Source organism: Sinohyriopsis cumingii, chromosome 7 (genome assembly GCF_028554795.1).
Source record: "Sinohyriopsis cumingii isolate HCF-2022 chromosome 7, ASM2855479v2, whole genome shotgun sequence".
NCBI classification, from domain to species: domain Eukaryota; kingdom Metazoa; phylum Mollusca; class Bivalvia; order Unionida; family Unionidae; genus Sinohyriopsis; species Sinohyriopsis cumingii.
In genome coordinates, this window is record NC_142967.1 from 70940616 (window position 1) to 70968552 (window position 27937).

Sequence of the window (27937 nt, forward strand, 5' to 3'; positions counted from 1 at the left end):
CTCGCCACATCTCCATTTTTTCCCCTAGTGGTATTATGCTTTAAAATATAATAAATTAAATAAATAAATTCAGACTGTATGAAATATATATTTTGTTTTCCTTCTCTTTTATTCCCCCCACGTGCATGGCTTAAATTTTTTTGGAAGAGTTACAGAAGGGACCTGAATTAAACTGAGACATTTTTTAAATTTTGTATTTGGTTGTTCAACAATCTGAATATATCTTATCACATAAATAAGGCAGTAACATTTTGAGAAAGATGAGCAGATATACAACTAATTTATAAAAAGTTTATAATAAAATAATAAACAGTCTGAAGTGCAAATCTGTTATAAGTTTCTTGCATCAATATCTATCAGGGATATTCACAACTCCTGAAATAAAACTACTAAATACCTAGTGGATAAGCTTGAGAAACATTTAAGAAAGTTTCAATCAGTCAATGTTTCTTAGCATCATTATGTAATAATTTTGGAAATAAATGTAAATACAGTACAGCTGAGTATCACAAACACTAAACTACAATGTAAACAAACTTGATGCAAATTTTAATGAAAAACTAGGTTCAACAGGGATACTGACTCAGGAATGTGGTTTGACACCCACAATGTGAGCAAGTTTAGGAATGTGGTTTGACTCCCACAACGTGAGCAAGTTTAGGAATGTGGTTTGACTCCCACAATGTGAGCAAGTTTAGGAATGTGGTTTGACTCCCACAGTGTGAGCAAGTTCAGGAATGTGGTTTGACTCCCACAATGTGAGCAAGTTTAGGAATGTGGTTTGACTCCCACAGTGTGAGCAAGTTTAGGAATGTGGTTTGACTCCCACAATGTGAGCAAGTTTAGGAATGTGGTTTGACACCCACACTGTGAGCATGTTTTTTAATTCATTTTCACCTCTTTACTTTTCATGCAAACTTAATGGCAGCTACAATTTTGCATACATACTTGAAACATTCTTGAGATAAAATGTACATTGAGGATATTCATTTTGGACAAGCAGGAGCAAGTTTGTATCTTTTTTTTTGAAGTCATCTTAATATACAGCATCACGTCAAACAATAACAAAAAACACATTCATATCATCCTTTCAAGTTTAGTGAGTAAATATGGACTGGCACATAAATAAGAAATAACTGGAAAGGTCCTCTTTTATTTCTTTTCAACAAGCTGTTTTTATGGCAATTAGCCTGTGAACACAAAACATGTACCGAAATAAAATAACATCACCTCATACAAGTAAACTGTATCAATAACATTCACAAGGGTGCAGATAAAGGCAGTTATCTAAATTTTATGTCAATGTGATCATATAGGTGCATATACAAAATATTAAACTAAATATTGTTCTAAAACCTAATAATAAAATAGTGTTAAAAAGTCCATTCAATCCTGATTATTGAATACTCAGCACTTTAAATGTCATAAAAAATTTACAGACAAGAATTTTTGATCACTGTGGACTTACACAATGGTGACCAGTAGAGGTGCAAATTATCAGTATACTGGTTTATCACATTATTTTTTTTCTGGTGGTATATACCACATTACTTTTTCACTGTACTGTTGTAGCTTCCATCAGTAAGGAATCTAAGGAAATTGCAATGTAATCTTGTAATGAATTTAATATTAACTGCACCTTTTCATTTTTCAAGACAAAATAATTCAAAATATTATTTTTTTTACAGAAAAGTTGCATCTGTCACAGATTAATTTTGAATTTTACAAAGATAATTATATTTATGATCCTTTAAACACATATTTGACACATATGCTAATGTGGTAGCCAAATGGAATGTTGTGAACGATATTCAGGCTAAATCCTACTGTTGGAGAAATTTCAGTTTGAAAACAACAAAAAAGGTCATTTTCTTTTAAGGTATTTACTAGCATATGTTGATGTGTCAACTGCATGTATTCCTTTGTAAGACTGCAAATCACCCTAAGATGTTCTGAAGAACAGTTGTTTTCTGTTCAAATTTAACATAATTTCTCAATTTCACTAAATATGTTCTCATTTGTTGCGTAAGTTTGTTCTCTGATAAATATCTCCCCCAAGTGATGGCACTCTACTCAAAGTTTCCCTGCCTAATATATCAAGGGCGTAGCTAGTAAATCACAGGCTTCAGTGTCAACACTACTTTTATCAAGAAGCACTCTAGTGGCAGTACAATGTTATTTACAGGGTGTCAGCTACAGTGTAAGCTTAATCAGCCTATTTTGGGTACAGTTTTTAGATTACAATTTATACAACAACTAACACATACATAGCAAACTCATCGACTAAAAGGTACTGACCGTTTAACTTTTGGGGTGGGTGGGTGTGGGTGTGATTTTCCTTTGCACTGAGATATCTTAATTTCTTCTATCTCAAGAAAATTATTTTTTTTCAGATACCACAAGACTGGATATAATATGATTTTAATTTTGCTAGAAATCAGCAAGATATTTTGCAGCTATTGACAGAAAGAAATTTCAACAAGTTTCAGGCCCCTGCCCCAGTAAATTAAATTGTTGGTTAGTAATATATTTACTGTATACAATGGTATGCATCATGGTATATTCAGAATATCATAATACAGAATTCTGTGGTATCCAGCTCTAGGGACAAAACTGGGTCAAGAAAGGAGGATATTGGGTTTATCATAAGAAAACAGCAGGACATTTGTTTTTAGCATTTGATGCTTTCATTGTGACAACACAGCATGTGACATTCAGTCTGGTTTGTACTAAATCACAATTTTAAGTTGACCACATCCAAAGAAGTCCACATAATTTAACATTAATTTTTTTTCATATATATTTCTCAGGGCATGTAAATAATGATCTTCGAAAAAAGAATAAGGATGTAAAAGGATCCAAATAACGTAATAATTGCCATTTAAAGGTATGAAATCAAATTCTAAAATATGACACCCAACAGGGAAATAGTCAGTTCTGAACGCCTATATAATGACCTGTATGACTTACTATAATATAGTCCTTTGCTAATACATTGGTGTGCAAACGTGCATGTTTTAAATCTACATGCTGTGTGGAAGTTTTATTTAGGTCAGACTGGTTATATGCATGCTAAATATATGTACCCTGAACACTAATTACTGACAAAGAGAAGATTCTTCAACAATGGGCTGAATACTTTGACAGAATCCTGAATTGCCCTTCATCCATTAACGATGAAGCCATCAGTTGTCTCCTCCAATTACCCATCAACAAATCACTGGATGACCCTCCAACTTGATCAAGACACAGAAAGTGATACGTCTGCTCTCCAGTGGCAAACCCCCTGGTTCAGACTCCATCCCAGCTGAAGTATACAATGAAGGGAGCACAGCCCTGATAGAAAGGTTCCACCAGCTGTTTTTACTGATGTGGCAGCAAGAGATGATCCCCAAGGAATTCAAAGACGCTTCCATAATCCACCTGTATAAGTGCAAAGGGAACTGCCAGGCCTGCAACAACCCATGGGGTATATCCTTGGTCTCAATCGCAGGAAAGATACTCGCCAGAATCCTAGTGAACCGCCTTATTATGCACCTTGACCAGGGACTCCTGCCACAAAGCCAGTGTGGATTCCGGAAAGAGTATGGGACCATCGACATGATGTTTGCTGCAAGGCAGGTACAAGAGAAATGTCAAGAGCAAAATGCCGACCTTTTCTCTATGTTTGTCGACTTGACAAATGCCTTTTATACTGTCAGCAGAGAAGGCTTGTGGAAGGTAATGGCCAAGTATGGATGCCCGAGAAAATTTATATCCAAGGTGCAGCTTTTTCACAACAGCATGCAGGTGTGAGTCCAGGACAATGGAGAGACATTTGAACAATTTCCAGTAACCAGTGGTGTCAAGCAAGGTTGTGTTCTGGCACCGACACTGTTCAGTCTATTGTTCTCCACCGTGCTGACTAATGCTTCAGAGATGGAGATGTTAGAGTTGGCATCAGGTACCATGCAGATGGAAAACTGTTCAACCCCAGGAAGCTTCAAGCTAAAACCAAGGTTATGACAGACACCATCAGGGAATTCTTTTTCGCTGATGACTGTGCTCTCAATGCTGGCTCAGAAGCCAACCTGCAATGCAGCATTGACAAGTTCTCCAGATCCTGCACAAGCTTCAGTCTCACCATCAGTACCAAGAAGACTGAGTCTTGCATTAGCAGGCCCCTGTAAAGCCCTGTGTTGAGCCCAACATCTACATCAACGGCCAAAAACTCAATGTAGTGAACCTGTCACTGAGCGTCACTATTGATGACAAGGTGAACCTCCACATTACCGTAGCCAGCGCAACTTTTGGCAGACTGTATGCCAATGTCTGGAATAGAAGAGGTATCAGCATCCAGACCAAACTAATGGTCTACAGGGCAGTTGTGCTCCCCACACTACTTTACGCAAGCGAAACGTGGATGGTGTACCAATGCCACACCAGGAAGCTGAACCACTTTCACACCATAAGACTCAGGAAAATCCTCAACATCAAGTGGCAGGACAAGGTTCCAGGCATTGAGGTACTTGCCCAAGCAGGTCTCCTCAGCCTCCACACCATCCTGATGCAGTCCCAGCTATACTGGGCGGAATATACTGTACGCATGCCTGACCACCGGCTGATTAAGGGACTCTTCTATGGTGAGCTACAGCAAGGACAGTAATCCCACGGAGGTCAGAAGAAACACTTCAAAGACAATCTGAAAGCTGCATTGAAAGTGTTCAACATAAACCCTGATTCCTGGGACCAAACAGCAAGCGACCGAGTCACTTGGCGTTCCTCCGTGCACAACAGCTCCAACTTGTGCGAATCTAGCAGGACAGCAGCTGCAGAACTGAAGAGGCAAGCCAGAAAAGCATGTGCCATCAACCCTCCTGGAGATGTCCCACTCATCCCTTGTCCCTTATGCAAACAAACATTGCGAGCTAGGATTGGCCTCATCAGCCACATACGCATGCACAGAACAGAACCAGCCCCTCCAACCCTCAGATGATTAGAGTGGTCCTCGTTGACTGGACGGATGAACATTAACAACCTTGAACATGCAGATATTGTTTAACCCAAATTTTTTTCAAAACAGCAGCCAATATGAACAGTTTCATGTGTACTGAGGAGGGTGTTGTATCTTATTAATGTACAAAGCACTTGTTTGCATTTGTAACACTGACTAAATGCATGGGGGCCCCGAGTGGCCGAGTGGTCTAAAGCGCTCTCCGTTACGGATCACTGCCATCTCACCTCTGTCTGCGTGGGTTCGAGTCTCGGGTTCAGCCAATGTGGGTATGTGAGAAAGCTTGCCAGTAGCTTCTCATGGGTCGGTGGTTCTTTCCGGGGTTTTCCCATTCTTCCTCCACCATTAATACTGGCCGCTATGTATAGCCTATCGTGTGCTGAAAAATGGCGTTAAACCCTACAACAACAACAACAACTAAATGCATGTTTCCTATGGCAAAGTAATGTTTGTTTCTTTATTACTAATGAGCATAAATTAGAATTTTATTTTTTTGCACATCTCTATCACAATATAGCAAAATTTAATAAAGTGAAACTTCTCTAAATGTAATCCACTGTAACATGGCAACAATGCAAGATGTTTTTCTTCTCAGTGCACCCAGAATAATGTACAGATATATTAAAAAAATCATTTTGTAAAAATACCTTGAAAAATCTCCGCTTCTCTCTCTGTGTGTCTCTCCTGAACATGTTACCTGATAACATTGTCACCGCTTTATTTAATTTCCTCACCTTTCAAATCCTGGATGTTTGTGTATTTCTAATTGCATTTGTTTGGTTTCCTCCGCATATCTGTCAAGCTCCAAAAGTGAGGTAGCTGGCAGAACATTTGGTATGTACTTTGAAAAAAGAGCTGGCTTTATTTTGGCATAATCTGCAACAAAAAATTTTTATTTACATGTGTGTCACTGATCATATAGGAGAGATAAACAAAAGCCTCCAGCAAATATTTTCTACCCTTAATGCAATTATCAACAAAAAAAATGTTACAAAAAAAAATTACTAAATTTCACCAAAACATTTGTTAACTAGTAGATTAAACACACTGCAATGTTTATCACAAGAATTAAATAGGTCACTGTATATCAATTTTCCAGTATGTACAAACTGTGTAACAAGATGAACCATAAAGGAGTATCATAGCCAAAGTGCAAAAGTTTATGAATTACAACTAGAAATGAATTTCTCTTGCTGAATAGAAATCCTCTTTGAGTTGCAATTAACCATATTCTTCTAAAACAAATTAATAAATTAATTCCTAACTGGATAAGAGTTCCTTGAAGTGGCTGACACTATAATTTCTATGAATCCAAAATAAGACCATTTCTTTGTTTTCTTTTTAAATGGTGAGTATTGAAATCATCACTGAGAAAATCCAACACACCAAATTTGGAAACAAAAATGTTTTTATACATGTTCAAGTTAACACGTGTACAAGAAACCTTTAAGTACAAGACAAATTTTGTGTTATATATTTTGAGTTGATATTATGGTTAGAGTATCATTGAGCTTATTTCAGAAAATATCAAGAATTACCCATGTGCTAAGTTTGGATAAATCTATAAATAAATAATGTTTAAAAAATTCTTAAAAAAAACAACAAAAAGTTAATTACAAAATATTCATTAGATCCACAACATTTCGGGTTTTTAAAAATCCATTCATAATTGTTTGCTTTATCATGTTCACAAGCCAGAACAGCTTTACAACCTTTGACCTTAAAATCAAAGTCAGAGTGCTGACCATCAATTTGTTCACTGCAATACAACAAAATATGAAGCGTGGTAAAAAATCAACTCTGTATGTACAAGTCACTGTTCATAAATTCAATGAAATACAAAAGTGCAAGCAGTGACCTCTTTCCTGAAGCAATGGTCAATTAGATCCACTTTTCAAAACTATTCAGGAGAAAGCAACTTTTAAAGTAAATTATGTTTCTCTGAGAATATTTAGCCAAGCACATTACGTTAGGAATATTAGCATGCTACCTCACGAATTTAGTCATGCTAAAATACGAAAATCATCTTTTCCTGTCTATTTTCAATAGACAGAGTGCAATAACTCTTGCCCATTTTCTCCCCTTGGCACCACCACATGTCACAACATTTGAGGTCTGCAAGATATCAATAAGGATGACTGCATGGCGGGGTGGTTGCTTTCTCCTTCAAATATGTTCCCCAATCTTATTACATTAGTAGAATAAGTAATAGCAGGAGGAGATGCTGAGCAACCAAATTCTACCTCAGGTATCCTTCTAGGGAAGAATAGCTAGAATTCCCAACAGATGGTAACCTATTTTTGGCTACAAATCCTGGTTGTGTCAAGAAAACCACCGAACCCTCTGATATGAACTGAAGAGAGTTCGGGTCAACATAAAGGGCATGCAGCTAGCTTACCCAGCAAGTGAAAGCTAAAGCTATCAGGAAATGTGACTTGTATGATAGTGACTTAAGCAAAGTGTGGGCTAGAGGATTCAATGGATTCAAAGATTGGTTCCATTTGGAAACAAAGTGAGTGATTTTGGTTAATTGAGACCAAAAGGGGCTAAAATATCTGATAGGTTGATATCATGCCCCAAATCATGTCTGCCATGGTGCCAGAATGTGTCCAATATCATGAGGCGGTAGCCATTGATAGAGATTGGGGCCAACTGTTTCTTTTCAAAGAGCCAGAAAAAAAAGTTGGCTGGTTGAGGGATTAAGGCATGCAGAGGTACAATATTGTTTGTATGGCAACAGTCCCTGAAAACAAGCAACTTTCCCTCGTAAGCCTTCAGAGTGGAGGACCTTCTTGCTCTCAAGATTCTCTCCACAATCTAAGGCTTGAATTGTTTGTCTTGCAAGGCTGTTCTGATATGAGCTGAGCATGGAAAAGAAGACGACAGTCTAAGCAGGAAAGGACTACCCATGACTGTGGTTGTTGGAGAAGATTTGGGTTGGTTGGTATCATCCTGAGCAGATCTATTGCTTGAATGTGTAGATCGGTGACCGGGACTTGTCCAATCTGAGAGGGGCTATTAGAATCATCTTGCCATTCTGACCCTGTAATATCTGGGTTATTTTCGGTCTCAGCACTGTAGGAGGGGAGCCAAATGCCCACAACCCCTCCCCAATGATTGCATCCATGGCCCAAGCTTTTGGGTCTGGAACTGGAGAGACAAAGGAGATTAACTTGTAATTCCACCTCCTTGCAATGAGGTCAACCACTGGATGCCCCCAAAAGTGTGCAAATCTGAGTGCAGACCAATTCATGACAAGACCTTTCAGTCTGAAGGACTTGAACTCTCCTGGACAGAGTGTTGGCCAAGACAGTAAATCTGCCAGGAATGTGTCTGATTTGTACATCGATATGACTTCTGTCACAAGAAACTGCCAAATCAGAATAGACAGGACAGGTGATTTGGAACCTCCTAGTTTGAGGAGATAGGTCATCACCACAGAAATGTCAGACCTAATGAGGAACATTTTTGCCTGAGAGTTTATCTTTTCAGTAGTGAAAGGCATTGATGACAGCCTTCATTTCTAGGATGCTGATGTGTAGATGCCATTCCCCTAGCTCCCACGTACCGCTGACAGTAGTGAAGGCTGGCAAATGGTGGACACCACAACTGTGCATATTAGTGTTGGTACATACTGTTATTTCTACTTGGGGCTTCTCCAGTGGAATTCCCATGATCAGCCAACTTGGGATGCAACACTGATTCAAGAATGACTGAATCTTGGGCGTGTTCATGACTATTTGATCAAGGAGACTTGAAAAGGGGTGCCAGTACACTAGCAATGTCTGCAATAAAAAAGATGGTCTTCAGGCCATGCTGCTGCACTGAATAAGTTGCAAAAAAACCTCTTGCAGAAATCCAAGTCCTGCTGGAAGTGGACCCAATAGTTTGATGATTCTCATTATTATTCCATATCCAGAGAGACAAAATTATGGGATGGATGGAGGTCTGACTTTTCCCAGTTCACTAGAATGTCTGGATGATCTAAAAGAGAGAGATCATTCCTGCCTTGAGGTGGAATAGAACTTACATGTTTCTGAAGGATGTTGTTCAGGTATGCAGCCATAGCTGTAGATGATGTCAATAGGAACAGGGTGATGATGTAATCCATAATTTTGGTATTAGCTCAAGGGCTGATGTTGTGGCTCAAGGGAGAACTCTGAACTGATAAACTTTGTTATGGTAAGCAAAATGGAGAAAATATTTGTGACACTGAGCAGATAGAGACGTGAAAATATGCATTGGTCAGATTGAGACTGATGGAATACTCATCCCATCTAATAGAGAGGCATATTTAACTCGCTGTCTCCATCTTGAATTTTGGAGCTGCAATGAATTGGTTTAGGCAACTCCAGTCACTAATGGGTCTCAACTTGCTGTATGCTTTCTGAAGAAAAAAACCAGCCTTGAATAAAACTGCAGGAATTGTAGCTCCAACACCAATTTTTTTTATGAGTGACCATATCTCCTGTTGTAGGAAGGCATCCTTCTCCTGATCTGATGGTGCATCCATGAAGAAAGCAGGAGGAGGAGAGGGTGGGGTGGGTTATTGATGAATGATGAAATTCTAAGCCCCTCCACCCTCCAAATGACCTGGATGACCCCCTCATCCTGCCCCCCCCCCTTCTGAGGAAACAGATATTGCCACATGTGTTTCTGAGATCCCTTGTCCTGAGGCCGCTTAATATCCCTTTATACTGGCGGGGCTGAGTTGTACCAAACACCTATGTGGGTTCACTGACGAGGTGGAGGGACAGTTCCTGAGCTGCCTGCCTCCAACTTCCTCTATTCCTCCAAAGCAAGGGTGACCTGAATAGGATTGTCCAGAAAGGGAGGGTATGACAAGGTTTGAGTGATGTGTCACAGTCATGCGACATGCCATATCATAAGTAAATTGGCTGAACACATCAAAGTATTGGCAATGGTATGGTTAGCAGCCCTTGTCAATGACCCTAGGAATCTTGGCCATTTCTAGGTGTCTCCATCAAATCTGAAAGGTGCCAATGAGGCCAAATCCAATAATGAGGAATGTGCAACAACATCCCGAAACAAATCTGATAGGCACAGAGCACATTTGTCTGTCTTATAAAACAGATGACCAGGCATATGAACAACTGCTATATTCTTGTCAAGTGCTGGGAGATCAGTACTGAAGGTGTCTGTCACCTTAAGTCTATCCAATTAGGGAAGGAACCAGAAATTTTGGCATCTCTTCCTCCTCACTGAAAAAATATATGTCATGGAAAGGGCATGTTGCCGACACCAGTACAAACCCAATGCATCCTGACTTGTAGGCCCCGAGACCATGCTCAGACCTGCTGGGTTGTCGTATACCAACTGGGATGCCTAAAATTGGGAAACACTCACCCAATGAGTCGGAAATGCAAGCAATGAACTTGTAGGCTGGACTGTCTTTACAAAAAGTCTCCCATGCTGGATGGCTAGTGATGGCTAGACAGACAGTAATGGTGCAGTGGTATAAGGCAGTGGTAATTGTTGATCCAGTCCTGAACCCCATGAGCTCTGACTTACAGTCCCTAAAGCATTGTTTGGACATGTTGGGGGAGCTACACCCACTGGGCTGCCTAAAATTGGGGAATACTGCACAATGAGTTGGTATCACCAACAATGGACTGTAGTTTGTCTTCCCTTACTTATTCTGTCTTTCACTGCCTTCAGTGCTGAATGGACTATTGCTTTGAGCACGCATTTTATGCATTTATTAAACATTTCTCCTGAAATGACACATGAAGAGAAAAAGCATAGATTAGTAAATCAGTATGTGACTAACTAGCTAATACAGTAGTGCAAACTTCCTCTGATCACATATTACAGATGCTGCATACTTAGTATGAACAAAACAAGAGTCACAGTAGACTTCCATGCTCTGAAACTGCATATATAGCATTCAGATGACATTCTGCTGAAATGACGCAGGAAGAAAAAGAAAAGCATAAATTAGTAATTCATCAAGTTACTAGCTTGCTAATATAAAAATATTCCCCATTACTAATGAAGGAACAGAATCTGAAATTTATAGACTATGCTCTGAACTTATACATTTCAAATATTTAGTTGACCGTTCTACTGAAACCACACAAGACGGGACAAACAAAGCATAAATCAGCAATGCAGCATGCAAATAACTCACTAAAACCAACACCGTTACGAATGGAGCAAGCGAAAAAATGTCAAAGTTGTGCTAACTTGTAACAACCTTGCAGAGGTCAAAGAAAGCATGGTGTGATGTAGTCTTAAAAGGAAAAAGTCCATAAGGGTGACAAAAATCATTCGAATTTGGCAGAAAATGTAAAAGTATATAACCTGCGACAGAATGATTAATCCATATAACAGATCCAAAAGGAACACTGAATGAGTCAATTAGAACACAAAAACGACTTGGATTATTGGAGGATAAACTGTATGAGTGATCAGTACAGCAGTGAAGCTAAAAACTAGTGACACCTGGTAGAGCCAAGGGGAAGTAATGGGCAAGAGTTACTGCCCTTTCTCTACTGAAAATAGATATAAAAAGATGATTTTTTTTCTTTTAGTAGGGCATGATTCTTGAGGTAGCAGGCTAATATTCCTCATGTGATTGGAGAATGTATCAAAGTAGAAATAGCGACATTTTCAAAATGGCTGCAGTAGTGGCCATATTGGATGTCAGATTGGCACCATTTTCATTTGGACCAATCAGACACCATAAAAATATGACCATCCATCTGGGAGGAGCAGCCATCACGATTTTCAAAATTGCCACTGTAATGTCTGAGGGGCACCATTTAAATGTAGGACCAACTAGTCCTTGGGATGAATGTATGTACGAGATGTCATTGCAATCTTCAGAGTAGTTCAGGAGAAGTAACAATAACAAACTTAAGCTAATGGACTGAAGGATGTCAGACAACAAACAAGCCACTCCAAAGGCTTTTCTGGTCTACAATAAAGTTAAAAATCAGAAATGTATTCACTGAGCATAAATGCACAACCAGTGGCTAAAAAAACTAAGCTTTATATAAAATTTACTCAATGTGTGATTGATGGATGTACACCACTCCCTCAATAACTCATGCCCTGATAACTCGCAAACCCACTTATAACGTGGGGTCAGACATGGCTCCCATTTTTTATACCAGAAAATACCCAAAAAATTGATCCCTATTTGTTGAACTTGGAAGAAAATTGCAATCAAAATTGGTAACGTAAACTTTTATGTATTGCTCATGTTATCGTCAGAAACGGTAGATAGGACCTGGAAATTTTAATCAACACATTGAAATATCAAATTTAAAAATAGTTCATAAATTTCTTTACATTTTCTTTCCAAACGACATTTCTAGTACACTGCAATTAACGATATTTAAGGAAATCTCATCAATGAAATTGTCACTTACGCCAAGTGGAGGCAGTACTTTAATAAATAAATACAAATTAAAAAAAATTTTTATCAACTGAAATTTGTTTTCTAGTTCTATCATTTAGTTCCTTTTACGTGTAATCATCATAAATGCAGTGTGTCCTCTTAAAATTAAATGTAAAATGCATCAATCTACCATAATAGCTATGTCCGCGAGCATTTCTCTGAGATCCTAATTAAGTGCCGACCGTGTTTTGATAACTGACTTCCGGAACTATTTGTTGTACTGTTGCACTGAAATAAAAGCTGGCCTCCTTTGTATTACCATGCTAATTATGTCTTTTGAATCAAATAAAGGAGGTGGAATAAAAGAAAACTTAAAAGCCACCAAAATCCTACAAACTTAAAATCTAGCTGCCCCAGTCGTATATCAGGTGAACTCACTTCATTTGATCAATCAAACACTTATAAATGTTATTGTGTATGTAACATAAACTACCTTAAATTAACTGATTCTTTCATAACTGTGATCAAAGATAACAAGGCAGCCAAGCAAAATGAATACTTCATAAAATAAGGAGCTTCCATTCACTAATATGGATCATTGTGGGCAAGCAAGTTTCAGAGAATTCTTGAACTGGCACTTAGAGATATCTTAAAGGATAATAAGAAGTTTTATTATTACTTCCAATTAAATCACAACATAAATATTGTACTAATGGAAAAAAAAATTGAGACAATTTCTCACAAAATAAATGTCGCGTGTTTTTGAAAAAAAGGAATCTTGTTTGGTGGTGTATCAAAAGTTAGTAAAGTTCCCTGCTCTGCGGACTCTCGATTTGGCAGGATAATATTAAAACACCACTACGGGAACCAGACTCATCAAGAAACCTAAAAGCAGTGACATAATACACAGATTTTTTCGTGTACACTTGACGGTTGTCCAAACCAGTTGGAACGATCTTTCATATGTTGGACATTTTGATAATAAACGTTATTTAAACAGAATAACAAACAACTTCATTAGAAAAAGTGTATTATTAAAAATTATTATCAAAGTGATTGTAAAATGAGGAATCAGTCAATAAACAGAACAGTTCCCTAATGGTGCTCCCTCACAAGGTTTTCTTGATGTCAAATTACTTTTTTTTCACTTTTTGGAGGTCCCTTGGTAGTTTGCACCTCGCTTATGTTGTTTGTTGTTGTTGTTTAGGGTTTAACGCCATTTTTCAGCACTCGATAGGCTATACATGGCGGCCAGTATTAATGGTGGAGGAAGAACCCGGGAAAACACCGGAAAGAACCACCGACCTTCGAGAAGCTACTGGCAAGCTTTCTCACATACCCACATTGGCTGAATCCGAGACTCGAACCTACGCAGACAGAGGTGAGATGGCAGTGATCCGTAACGGAGAGTGCTTTAGACCACTCGGCCACTCGGGGCCCCGCACCTCGCTTATTGTGTGGTCTATGTTTGTGGACCCCGTTGTGCACGAGTTATCAAGTGAGAGGTGTATGTTCAGTAACACTATATGCCTTACCAGATTTGTTGTGTGGCATAAAAATCTTGCTTTTCATACAATAAAAGCTGTACAGCTGCATAATAAAGAGCAACTCACTTTCATAGCTACTCACATTTTTGTATGTATACAAAAGTGTCTGTACGAAAGAACATGCTGATCTAGCTAACCCAGAATTATGCAAAGCCCAGTGTATATATCCCAGTATTATGCAAAGCCCAGTGTATATATCCCAGTATTATGCAAAGACCAGTATATATATCCTAGTATTATGCAAAGCCCAGTGTACAGCATATGCATTCTCTATCACAGTATTACTATCATGCTATTTCGGCTTGACCTAAACGTAAAACCTGTTACACCTCAAAAAGTGTATCGATCCAATCAGAAATGAGAACAATCACCTAACACATTGCATGTTTGCTGTCTGGGAAATAAAATCTGATCTGCAACATCTCCATGTCACAGAGTGTAATCAATACTATGTTTAATTTGTGACACACTAAGTTTTCTAAAAAACAAAACAAGCTGAAATGGATGATGTGGGCTGATTTTGAGGGGAAAAACCCAACAATTGTTCAAACTTATGCACTACAAAGAACACACTTATCATGCAAGTTACTGATTTTGGGAAGGAATGCAGCTTCATTCTTTTGTGAATGAGATGGGTGCGATTACGAGTGGTAATCATAGAATGAAAGGATAGGAATGAACAACTAAGAAATGTATGTAGACATGGAAGACAAATGCCAAGATAAAGAGCAGTCTAGATACGTGTTCACTTACTAACCAATCTATAGCTGGTCTCGACTGTGTATGTGTGCCTGCCTGTGATAAAAAAAGAACCCGGTTCAAATCTTGATTACAGCTGTATTTGGAATTCCTTTCAAATACATATAGTTACATTTGCTTCAAACCTTTATTAAATTTTGAAAAAAATGGAGCATTATATATGCCAATAAAATTCCTGACCATAACAAAGCGGGCTAGCATCTACTGTGTATCCTTACTTATGTTTGTTTGGTCTATGAAAAACAGAGCAAATCAATCTCAAGCTGTTTGCATTTCAGGCAAACAGACAAAGTAATTTTAAAGCATACCTGGATTTAACAAGTGTAGGTTTTTAATTAACATGGCCATGGTTGGTGGTGAAACTGTAAATGGTTTTGAATTTGCATCTTCTAATAACGCTGAAATAATAAAATAAAAGATCAGTGTTATTTTGAGAGTAACTTGGGATTGGCATGACAAAATGCAAACAAACCTTAAAAAAATAAACAAATGTAAAGTAAAGAAAGGAAGATTATTGTCAGCTCCTTCAATGAAGTGCCCCTCTCTCCTGTAATGCTTCTCATATTCAATTTTGTCAGCCTGACAAATGTTGCAAATTAATTCTTCAATTTCATTTAAAACACAGAGTCTATGTCATTAACTTCCATTTGCTCATCTGAAAACTTCAAAAAGGCTATTATATAGTGTTCCCTTATTATAAAGCACCTCAGCATAATACTGTCCCTGACAAAACATGAATGTAATTACACTAGATGATTGGGACAGGGTTGTTAATATAACCTAATGACTCTACACTGGATGACTGTGGGACATGGTTGTGAATTTAGTTGTTTTACACTGAGTGGCTGAGACAATTTCATGAATACAATTTAATGGCTTCATACTGAATGACTGGGGCTGGGTCATGAATACAATTTAATGGCTTCATACTGAATGACTGGGGCTGGGTCATGAATGCAATTTAATGGCTTCATACAGAATGTGATGTGATGAGATTTGGATTTTTAACATAGCTTTAACAATTTTTCAGTCATATCATTACGATGTCTGCAATGTGACAGTTTATAGTGATGTCTAGCACTGAGGTATCATGCCGCAGACATGTAGCATGATGTCCCACCCAGTCACATTATCCTGACACCAGGCCAACCAGTCCAAACACTAACCTCTTAATGCTGAGCGCCGAGCTAGGCAGCTGTTAGTACCATTTTTGAAAGTCTCTGGTATGACTCGGCCTGGGATCGAACCCACAACCTCCCACATCTGAGGCAGACACTCTAACCACTAGGCCACCGGTGCAGTGTATAATTTCCTCTTGAATAGTGATTATGTTCCCATAAACATGAACTCTCTTTGACCTTCATTCATATAGAATGACTGGGACTGGGTCATGAATACAATTTAATGGTTTCATACTGAATGACTGGGACTGGGTCATGAATACAATTTAATGGTTTCATACTGAATGACTGGGGCTGGGTCATGAAAACAATTTAATGGCTTTATACTGAATGACTGGGGCTTGTTCATGGATAAAATTTCATGATTTTACACTGAATAACTGTAACTGGGACATGAGTACAATTTAATGGTTTAAACTGAATGAGTGTGAGAGTAGCATGAATGCAATATAAAGCCTTTACACTGAATTAATGTGGGACAGTGTCATGAATACAATTTAATGACTTTACAGTGAAAGTGTGTGGGATAGGGTCAATAATCCAATTAAATGGCTTTACACCAAAACTGTGGTACAGGTTCATGAATCCAATTTAAAGGCTTTACACTGAAAAAGAGTGTGGGACAGGGTCATGAATAGAATTTAATGGCTGTACTCTGAATGAGTGTTGGACAGGTTCATGACTTTACACTGAAAGAGTGTGGGACAGGATCATTAACACAATTTAATGGCTTCACACTGAATGAGTGTGGGACAATGCTACCAAGCCTTGCTGAGACTGGCCACCCATTTTTGATTAGCATTATGGATGGCTGACACTTGATGGCTGACAGGTGCCAGACAGTGCCAAAACCATTAACTTGGTCTTACAGCCAGGTCAGCTCTAAGCTGAGTAACCTCTATGTGAGATTGCTTTCTGTCAAATTTGATAAAAATTCTGAAAAGAGAATTTGTGAAGCATTTGTTTATAAGTTTATATATTGGTTTAGTAATGAAGGCAGATTGGCATCATTTGTAAATATTTTAAACACATCTAAAAAGGTTGCTTGCTTCACATTTGGTCAGTTTCTGGTGAGCAGAGTTTTGGAAGTGTGTAAAAGTTTTTGTTTTCAGGAATAGTGGATGCATTTGACAGCACATAAACATCATCCGCATTGCCATTTGGTGTCTCTCAAAATTCTCTGGTACCATTCAAAATCTAGGCCGTTGGCTGCATGTATATATATATATATATATATATATATATATATATATATATATATATATATATATATATATATATATAAAAACTCCATTTTAGGACTAAAGGCATAAAGAAGTTGCATAGATGAATGTGTCCTGTCATGCCCTGAACAGAACAGTGTAAATCCACTTTTCAATGTTTTCCTCCAAAGTTTTACTTATCAACTACTTTCCTTCAACCAGTTTTCCAAAAGCATTGCAAATGGTAACAAGTGCTGCATCTATAGTTGTATTTCTGCAAACGTCCTGAAAATGGATAAACAGCATTGCTTCTGTACAGGCTTGAATAATGTATATTCTTCTTTTCCCTGTCAGCACATACTGTTTGTATTAAAGGTGAAGAAAAAACAAACAAATGTGAAATTAATAATGTTCATGGACAAGTAACTCTCTACATCCTTTAGCAGAGGTTTTTGCATTAATGTATTTCTAGACAGAGCACCAATTATCATTCTCAAACTCAGCTGAAACTACAAATTATGGCAATTTACTTTACAACCCATTGGAATTTGATACCAAATGGAAAAGGGGAAAAGTTACTGAAAAGTGGACTTGTGCAAGTCTAAATGAGTAAGAGCATATATGGTGACAGGGTTGGGATACAAAAAGTTTCTAGGTCAAGACCCAGAGACCACATCTGTGTGCCAGAGCATCTCTTTCAACATTACATGATATATGTTGACATATGGGTCAAAGAAAAAAAACCCCAACAAATTCTCAGACACAAAAGACAAACAACTCTTGGAGTTACTGTAGTGACATAAAACCAATTCCAATACCCTATCCTGTCTTTAGGGGATAAATCAAAATTCTAAAATTGCTGTACACATTTTATGGACTACACTTAAACATTTCCCAAGGTTTCAAACATTCATTAACAGTCTAGAGTTGCACTTCATTAGATATGTCTGTCCAGCTGTTAGGATCACATAAACATCGCATTTTCTTTGAAAAGGAGGGCAATAATTATTACAAGAAAATATAATTATAATCATACTATAAATACAGATAAATAACAAATAAATTGTCATACTTACACAGAATGGTTGATGCATGTTTATCTACCACTACAGTTCGGAAAAGGTTTCTTAACTCATGGCTTAAATCTGTTTTTAACTTTGTTTCTACATAAAACCTATTCTGAAAGAGAAAAAAATATATTTTCAGATAATAAAATTAACTTCTCTTCCAAGCTTTTAAAATCTATTTATCAATAAGTACTATGGTAATCTCTAATCCAATTCAATCTAATGCAACAGTACCGAAAAAATGAACATGGTATTTTTTATAACAATCTTCATCAAAATCTGTTCAGTGTGTGTGTGTGTGTTGGATTTTTAATGCAGCTTTAACAATTTTTCTGTCATATCACTAAAATGTCTGCAGTGTGGCAGTTTATAGTGATGTCTAGCATTATGCCGCAGACATGTAGCATGATGTCCCACTCAGTCACACTATCCTGACACCAGGCCAACCAGTCCTAACATGAACCTCTAAATGCTGAACACCCAGCAAGGCAGCTGTTAGTGCCATTTTTATAAGTCTATGGTATGACTCTGCTGCGGTTCGAACCCGCGACTTCCTGCATCCAAGGCAGATGCTCTAACCACTAGGCCACCATAATGGTCAAAATCTGTTCAGAAATAATTTCTAGGATGATAATTATCTCAGCTACTATAAACATTATTAGTTCAGTAAAACAGGCAGAGTAGCTCATCAGTGAACTTTTCATACTCTGGGTTGGTAGCATGCCCAGCCAAAATGCATGGTTGCCTCATTATAAAAGGCAGTGTAACTCATCATTAAACTCATCTTGGACCTTGTTTTAATACTCACACACCAAGTTTAGTTAATATCTATGAAAACATATTGAGTGGTACAAATTCCAACCAATCAGATTTTTATCTAACTGGTTGGATTTTGTACCACTCAATAGAAAAAGACTAATTATAAAAACAAAGTTAAATGTGAACTTGTCAAAAGAGACTCATAAAATGCAGAATATTACTGATTGATTAAGCTGGGGTCAAGGGGAGTCTCATCAAAATATATTTGATCACTTCACATTGTCAATTTTGTTCCATGCTTATTATCGGCAATACAATTTTCATAATGTTATAATTTGATCACCGAGTCAAACAAAAACTGAAATTTCTTATATGACTCTATACTGGCAGAACAAAGAAAAAGGTATCAAATGAAATCAATGTGCATGTGTTTGGATTTTTAAAGAATCTTTAACAATTTGAGTTATATCACTATGTAATCTGCAGTGTGGTAGTTTATAGTAGTGATGTCTAGCACAGGGGCATAATCCTGCAAACATATGGCATCGTGTCCCACCCAATAACATTATCCTAACACCAGGCCAACCAGTCATAACACTAACCTCTTAATACTGAGTGAAAAGTGAGGCAGCTGCTAGTACCATTTCTATAAGTCTTTGGTATGACTTGGCCAGGATTTGAACCCGTGACCTGCATCTGAGGTGAACATTTTAACCCCTCAGGCCACTGGCACAGTATTTGAAATCAACAAACAAGTCTCTTTCATCCACAGGGGTAGAGAAATTTAAATCAAAATCAGTTTCTTTTTACAGATGATTCCCATTATAACGAAGTGGCAAATATCAAGTAAACATGGTGAAAATATATCGAATTGTTTTGTTACAGTGGTAATAAAATGATTTTTTCCAATTAATTTACAAAAATCTAGCCTGGGAATTGTTCCAAATATCTAAAAATAGGTTTTTCTTGAGGAGCTTTATAAGTAAGAGTTATAAAACTCCACTGATGTTAAGACTGCTCTAATGCACTGTTTACCTTAATTTTCCCAAAAAATGCACATCATTCCATTTCTTCATTTTCATTTGTTCACCAGTCAATGGCAAATTATCTTGTAGGTCACTATATATATATATATATATATATATATATATATATATATATATATATATATATATATATATATATATATATATATTGAAGCTTTTGTTGTTTGAATTTTGTCAAATTTGATTTAGAAGAATACATTTTCATTTCTCATGATTTTGTAATGATATTTTCTCTGTCACAGCTAGTTTCATTCCACAACTACGCTACATCAGCAATGACTTCATGGGGAGGTAATGTATGCTATAACTTGACTTGATAATTTAAAGGAACAATGGACATTGTCTATACTGCTGACTGATGACTAAGTTTAAGTAGAAACATCCACATCTGACCTTTAAGGCACAGATTAATTTTCTATATAGTGTCATGACCTCTTTTGAGAGAACACCTGTTACAAGAGACTACTCTATGTTAGCATAAAGACAGGTTGACTTAATTATCAATACTATTATTAAACCCAAAACTGTTATCTTTTTAATGTCTGTTTATTACCGCTCAATGGACTTGATGAAAAGAAAATTATTTATTTATTGTACAATGGCAGTTTTCTCCTTTGAAATTTCCTGATTTCTTCATTTTGGTAATCCACAGCTTAGCTTGCTCTTAGTTGGTATCCTACAGATGGGCATTATCAAATGCAATATTGATTAATGATGTCATACACTATCTACAGTCTCCAATAAAAAAAAGATTAAGCTCACAATGTCAAAGAAAGTAAATTTCTAGAACTGTTGTTGTTGTTGTGGGGTTTAATGTTATTTTTCAGCACAAGAAAGGCTATACATGGCAGCCAGTATTAATGGTGGAGGAAGAACCCGGGAAAACCCCGGAAAGAACCACCGACCCACGAGAAGCTGCTGGCAAGCTTTCTCACATGCCCACATTGGCTGAATCTTAGACTCGAACCGCCGCAGACAGAGGTAAGATGGCAGTGATCCATAACGAAGAGCGCTTTAGACCGCTCGGACACAAGGGGCCCCCTTCTAGAACTGATTAACTTTTCAAATATAAAATAAAAAGGTAGGCACAGAAAATTGTTTTTATTAATCATGGTATATGAACAATGAAATTACCATGCAAAGTCAAAAATTAATCAATGTTATGAAATACCTAGATCACAATGAGAGTTCAATTCAGAAACTGACTATGAGAATAAAATGAAATGGTAGACTTAAAATTTGCTTGTATTTATAATGCCATTCTACATAAACAATGATGGAAAACATCATATTACAAAAAGACAAAAACTCTTTTAACAAATTATGTTTATCTGATGATTACATTTCATTTAGATAAACTTCTGTGCTGCCTCCAAATCCAGCCCTCCCAGAAAGATGGAAAATAATGTCTTTCTGTGTGTGGGTGAGTCTACATACATACATACATACACATACACACAAACATAACATACACACACAAAGGGCAGCAACTCTTATAGGTTTACTCCCCTATCAATCTATCAGTTGGTTATCATTATCCATTGTTTAAACCAATTTTTTTCTTGAGTGATAACTTACAGGATGCCCAAATTCTGTGAAGGAGTGGAAGGGATTATTTGTAATGTGATTTTGAAAAAAAAAATGGCTTCCTCCATCAAATACATTACCTGGTTACATTACATTAGGAGGATATGAGAGAGTAGGAAAAATGCTGATCATCCTATCTCTACCTGTGACACCTAGGAAGGAGAATTACTGCTCTGCTAAAAGAATGAACTTTTAATGTTGCTTTATGACAACATGAGATAATTTGCTTATATGCGTGTGCAGGTAATCCCTGTGGGATTCCACACTTGATTATTGTCTCACCATCAAAAGTTACCCAGCTGAATCCAGCAAGGGTCAAAGGTTGTGCTTTCATGAATGAGGGGAGTGGTCACTATCTGTGCAGCTACTGCCAACTCAAATTCAGTACTCTCCTTAGTGAGGCCATGTCACACAAATATAAGCTGAGAAGACAGACTGGGCATGCCAGTCAGATGACTCTGCTATGCCCTGAATTAAGACATTACATTCAAGGCCAGACTCATGGAAGTCGCCTGTATTTTGAGAACTGAAATCTTCATTAGTTGTACCTGATCCTGTGAGAGTTCAGAGCCAAGCAGCCAGCGCATTTGTATGGTTATGTATTGCATTCCTGCCTTCAGTGATAGGAATATTCTTTCACAGTTGATGCAGATATGTCGACACATATCAGGTAACATCTGAGGGTACATATAGGGTCCTGCATTTCTTCTATTGACACACTGATCAAGGACAGGAAATGAATAGTTCTTATAAACTGACCAGAGACAGCAAACTTTTCTTGAGGCCAAACCAGGTTGTGTCATTATAATGACTGAACAATAAAATTGGAACTGCATTTAGTTGAGATCTATGGATACTGTATGTAGCTTACGTTGTATGCTAAAGGTAGCATTATCATAAATTATGCATGATAACTGGTTTGGTTTGTGTGGGGTGGGATGTGTTGGAGTTGAGTGGAGGAGGTGGGTGAGTGGGGAATGGTGGCTCAAAGTTTATCAAGCAAGGCCAAGTCAGAAGAGATTCCATTGCAAATAATATAAGTGAGCATGGTCAGAATTGGACTGCGAGTCAGAAATTACCTATTACAGCTGAAGTCATCTCTTCAATGAAATTGGAATGTGTCTGAGATCATGGAACACTATCCCTTGATTGTGTTATGGGCTTGTCTTCCAAGAGAAAGAGAATGTTTACCACTGGGGAATAAATGTTGACAGTGGTGCAACTTCATCTGATGTGACATCAGTCACTGATGATGCACAATTTCCCTTTGTATGTCCTCAATGTGGAAGATCTTCATCTGCTGCAATTCTCTCCAGAATTTAAGCTCCAAACTCCTTTTCAATCAGACCATCTCTGAAAGGAGCCACAAGTGAAGGAGGAATTTGTCTGGGACTTGGATGGATTAGTGGCAATCTTGACTGCTTGAGCAGAATAAGAGTCACTGACTTATTTGAGTACAACTGCGGCTAAAATGAGTAGAATGTTGATCCAGGGTGTTTCATCTTAGTGGAGCAATCTGAGATACTGCAGTCTGTACCCCTCATTTCTTAAATGTTTTCACAACCAGTAGTGATGGAGTGAAGGTGTATGGCCACATTACCTCCCAGTTGATTAAAAGATTATGTACAGCCTATGCTTCTGGGGTTGTGGAAGAATGTTGTTGTTGTAGGATTTAACGCCATTTTTCAGCACACGATAGGTTATACATGGCGGCCTGTATTAATGGTGGAGGAAGAACCCGGAAAACTCCCCGAAAGAACCACCGACCCACGAGAAGCTACTGGCAAGCTTTCTTACATACCCACATTAGCTGAATCCGAGAATTGAACCCACGCAGACAGAGGTGAGATGGCAGTGATCCGTAACGGAGAGTGCTTTAGACCACTCGGGGCCCCTGTGGAAGAATGAAAAAGAAATGATAAACATCAGATGGTTCCAAAGGCTATGGACACAGTGGAAGGCTCCTAGTGGGGCAATTCTGTATGAAGCAGTTGTCCTCCCTTGATAATGAGTCGGTCAGGACAATGAGCTAACTAGGCATGTGTCGGAATTGAATATTACCTGATATTAAGAGCACCCATGGAGATATTCCCCTAGTGTGAGGCAAAGGTCTGGTGATTGTCTCACCCGCACAGAGGCATGTCACCACAAGTGAAATGTCTGATATTATCAGGACCACGTCTAATGGATGTGCATTTTGAATGGCTTTCATTTCTAATAGGTTGATATGATGAGCCTTCTCTTGAAGGATCCACTGACAATCACAGGTCCAGTAGTAAACTCACATTGTAACAGGTTCACTCAGGCCTTGTTTGGTAATTTTTGCAATCTTTAATGGTTGAAGCAAGATTCCAAATGATGAAATGTCCTAATCACAGTCTAAATGTACCAAGACACTGACCATATAGGTAGAATTGATTGAAAGTGGAAGATGGCATTCCAATGGAGACAAACACCTATATATCCTTTCCATCAATTAAATTTCATCCAATCCATCAGATCAGCATACTCCAGCATTTCTGTTCCATCACCATCATCAATCTGCACACTGGATATCAATGTATCCCCTAGGAGTGTAAGATTAAGGGCAAAAAAAACCCAACTTGTTGTCATATTGGGGGGGGGGGGGTCAAGTAAAAAATGGGGTGGCTGGGTAAAGAATGTGCTGAACAAGTTTCATCTCATCCCTAATTGCTTCAACTGAACATAGAAAATTACAGCGTGTGCTGCATACTCTCTCATTTTCTCTCTGAAAATTAAAAATCAACAAACATGCACAATCAAATAAATGCAATGTCTAGTCATAGTTTATTTTCCTTTTGGATTTTAGCTGCACAAATCTCTCATATTTTTTGTAGCACAATTAAGAAACAAAAACAACACATTACATAAATAAGCCAATACAAAAACCCAAATAAACCTTTTAAATTAAATGTCAGTTAGCTTTTTCTTAGAACACATTTATCCAAAAGTCATAGAGTTTAATGGTTCAACTTCCTTGTATAATAAATAGCTCTTAAACTACAAACAATATTTCTCTTATTGCAGCAATGCTACAAACCAAGAAATTACATGTATACCATTACAAAAACTACAATGACCCCCTTTGTAATCAGAATAATGCATTTTTTCTCTGCAAGCTTCATGATTTCTTTGTTGTGAAAGAATGCCTTAGGCAATGTCTCATGGTGAACAAGGGCAGTGTTGGAAATTATTAGACCATATAATGAAAGGATCATTTACTTCAGCAGTCTTCACAATCATGTGAACAATAAGTCAAATGGTTACTCCGAATGGTTGTGCCAAGGGAATTCTTTCCTACATTTTTCTTTAAAGCTATGCTCCATAACTGCTTACCTTTGTTCTGTTTCTGTGACTTTCTTGGCTGGTTATTCTGAGGGCAGGTAATTTTCATCTGGAGATAGTTTTCTAGTCAGAAAAGCAACAAGATTTGTTTGTCTGGACAACATGTTGATGTGCCTGATGGAAATCACATGAGTACTCCAAAATTAGGGAAAGCTACTATGTCATAACAAAGCAGACATGATGCCATCCCATATCCTCTGCAATTAAGATTTAACAAATCCCGATAGCAGTGTGTGATTCCTTTTTATCAAAAATATGCATGGCAACAAAAACTGTGCAACATATTTTTCAGAAGTGCATCTCTGACACACAAATGTGTAAAAAGGAAAACACTGCTGGATATTCCATCAACATGACCGCATTATGGAATGCTGGTCTGGTGCACCAGGTTTGACTCAATCGGATGGGTTTGCTTTGAATTTCATAGGAATGGTCAGACTGATCAACTGGTCTTCCAGCTAGCCAGTAAGAGATAACTGAGTAATGATCTTTGTTTGTTTAGTTGGACCAGTTGGTTGGCAGTCGGAATGGCATATGAAAGACTGGCAGACTGGTGTGGTATGGTCAATGAAGCTAGCAGGCTATCCGGTATGTTCAGATGGCTGGCTCACCAGTTGGAGATAAGAGATAAGAGATTCCCAACACTAAATCGTAAATAGCTCATTCATACGGCTGGATCAGTTAGTTGGCAGTCAAAGCAGCACACATAAAGCTGATATATGCTCTGCATGCCTTGCAGTCTGGCTCGCGTGTCCGGTATGGTAAGTACAGCTAGCCTGCTATGCATTATGTCCAGGTGGCTGGCTCACAAGTTGGAGATAATAGACTCCTGACAGAGAATCATACATAGCTCATTAATATGGCTGGATCAGTTGATCGGTAGTCAAAACAGTGTACCCAAAGCCAAAATATGCTTTGTAGTCCAAGCTGGAGGTGCCATATTGTTTTCTTAATATTGTTATACATGGATGGAATAAATTATTGTAAGCCTTCACACCTCATTGGTGGAGTTCTAGGCCCTTGGTTGTCATCTCTGTAGTAAAAAGAGAAAGAAACAATTGCATACAAATTATATATATTCTGGTGAAACTCAATTTTACTGATCAAAATCACATGTGACAATAACAAATGGTACAATAATTGCAAGAATGTTGTATGCACCATAACAAAAAAAAATTTGTCTTGGGGCTATTCCACTTAAACATACATGGTACCCAGGGAAGGCACTCTTTTAAAAATATATCCCAGGTTACTCAGATTACCCAAAGAGTTCATATGTAAATAATACAAAATTCTAAACTGCAACCAAATCATCATTCTATGGATGACTATTCAAGATTAAAAGTACCTTCCCTAGGTCCCATGTATATTTTACTGGTACAGCCCTTACTGTACCACTGAAAAAGAAATGTGGATGATAAAGTTATAGAAATTTAACTTGACTGTCTGGAGGGTATCTTTAGAACATTGCTAGTGAAAGTAAAAACTAATTTAAACCAAGCATAACAGTAGCCACTTAGCAGGTAGAAAGGGGAGTTAACATGTATGAGTTGTTTCCCCTTTTCTTTATAGATGGCAGGGGATAGTTCTGTAAATTGGCCCTTGTAAAATTTCTTAACTTAAGGCTATGGTGTGACTTATTCAACTTTTATTGCTTACTAATTAAAGATTTAGATATATTTGTGAACTAGGTTTTTGGGCTTGAGTTCTTGAAATTGATATTTGGCATGTACACGTCCCATAGTTACTATGCAGTTTGCAGATAGTGAAAGACCAATAGTTGGCTAGGAAGAAGAGCTAGTCCCCCTCCCCTCCCCCCAGCATTAAACACATGGGTTCAGGGAAAGTTAAGTACCTCAAAAATGGCTTGGAGGACAACTATTTTCAACTGCATCAGGCTGTTTAGTACACAATGTTTTGCAGAATTATCCCCTAGGAAAAGGGCTTGTGTTTGCACTGTGAGCATCACATGGTGTAAGAAATGACCTTTGGATGTGAAAAGTGCAGGTATAAATTTGGGGGTGGGGTGCATAAACTTTGTTTGCTATGAACTACCATTGACTTCTGTGGTCAAGTGAAAAATATTCTTATGCTTTGTTTTGTTATAGCTATCTCAAAATATGGACCTTCTTTTACCTTACTTGTATATTTTTAATTATTTTTTTATCCTAGACCGTGAATGCAGCATTAAATTTGTGCATAAAACTGTCCCTTGCCCCCATAATTATATAGAGAGAATGGTACCAAACAATTATCCTATTGTAATGTGATCAAGTAAAGTATTTATGGAGAGAAAAAAATAAAGCATTTCTCCATGGATGAAATCCAGAAATTACTTGCAGTCCATTTTCACTGACAATTTGGCAATATTTTGGTAATATTTCTTTTCAATATAAATTCTGTCAAAATAACTCATTATAACACAATTTATGTTCTGGACAATAAAGCAACATAATATTTCCAGGTAAATTTAGGTAGGTCTGTTAGAAAGTTTTCCATTTATAAGGCAGTTTTCCTTTAGCAGTTAATGTAATGAGTTTTCCTCCATCAACAAAAAATATATAAAGAGGCACACAAATTAACAAGCAACACTATCCAAGAATATTCCTTTGATATGGCAAGCATGTCAATTTTACAAGATCTGTAACTGATACTATAAATGTTTCAATTTTCTGCCCTGCCTCAAATGTGAAGAAATTATGCTGCCTAGAAGTCCTATTCAATTAACATGACAGCACTGACCAACATACATGTACCAGTGATAATGCATATGTGTTTGGAAGAGAACTGAATATAATCACATGAGCAGTTGAAAATAATCAGTAGTATTTACAGTATCATGAAAGATGATGCAATGTTTTAAAAAAATACTGGGGTAAGAATGAGGGGCATAAGGAAAACATTTGTGACTCATGGGAAAAACGAGAGTTGATTATATGAAAAATCAGATAGAAAGCTTCTATGAATAATGAGGGCTGTTCCAGTTAAACATACTTAATGTTAATTAGACACCCAATGATAATTCTGTATCATGTTATTAATAACTTAGTGAATAATTGAAATA

The 27937-nt window shown here is 37.5% G+C and overlaps 1 protein-coding gene across 1 annotated transcript in view; it reads right to left on the reverse strand.

Annotated features, from left to right (window-relative positions):
* Nucleotides 1-27937, reverse strand: part of LOC149795486 (CDK2-associated and cullin domain-containing protein 1-like) — a 70741-nt gene that overhangs the window by 27133 nt on the left and 15671 nt on the right. Inside the window, exons 5-7 of the mRNA XM_089965291.1 lie at nucleotides 18125-18227; nucleotides 14974-15063; nucleotides 5728-5869 (exon numbers count right to left, since the gene is read on the reverse strand). Of these exons, the coding sequence (XP_089821417.1) occupies nucleotides 5728-5869; nucleotides 14974-15063; nucleotides 18125-18227 (335 nt within the window). The remainder of the gene's footprint in view (nucleotides 1-5727; nucleotides 5870-14973; nucleotides 15064-18124; nucleotides 18228-27937) is intronic.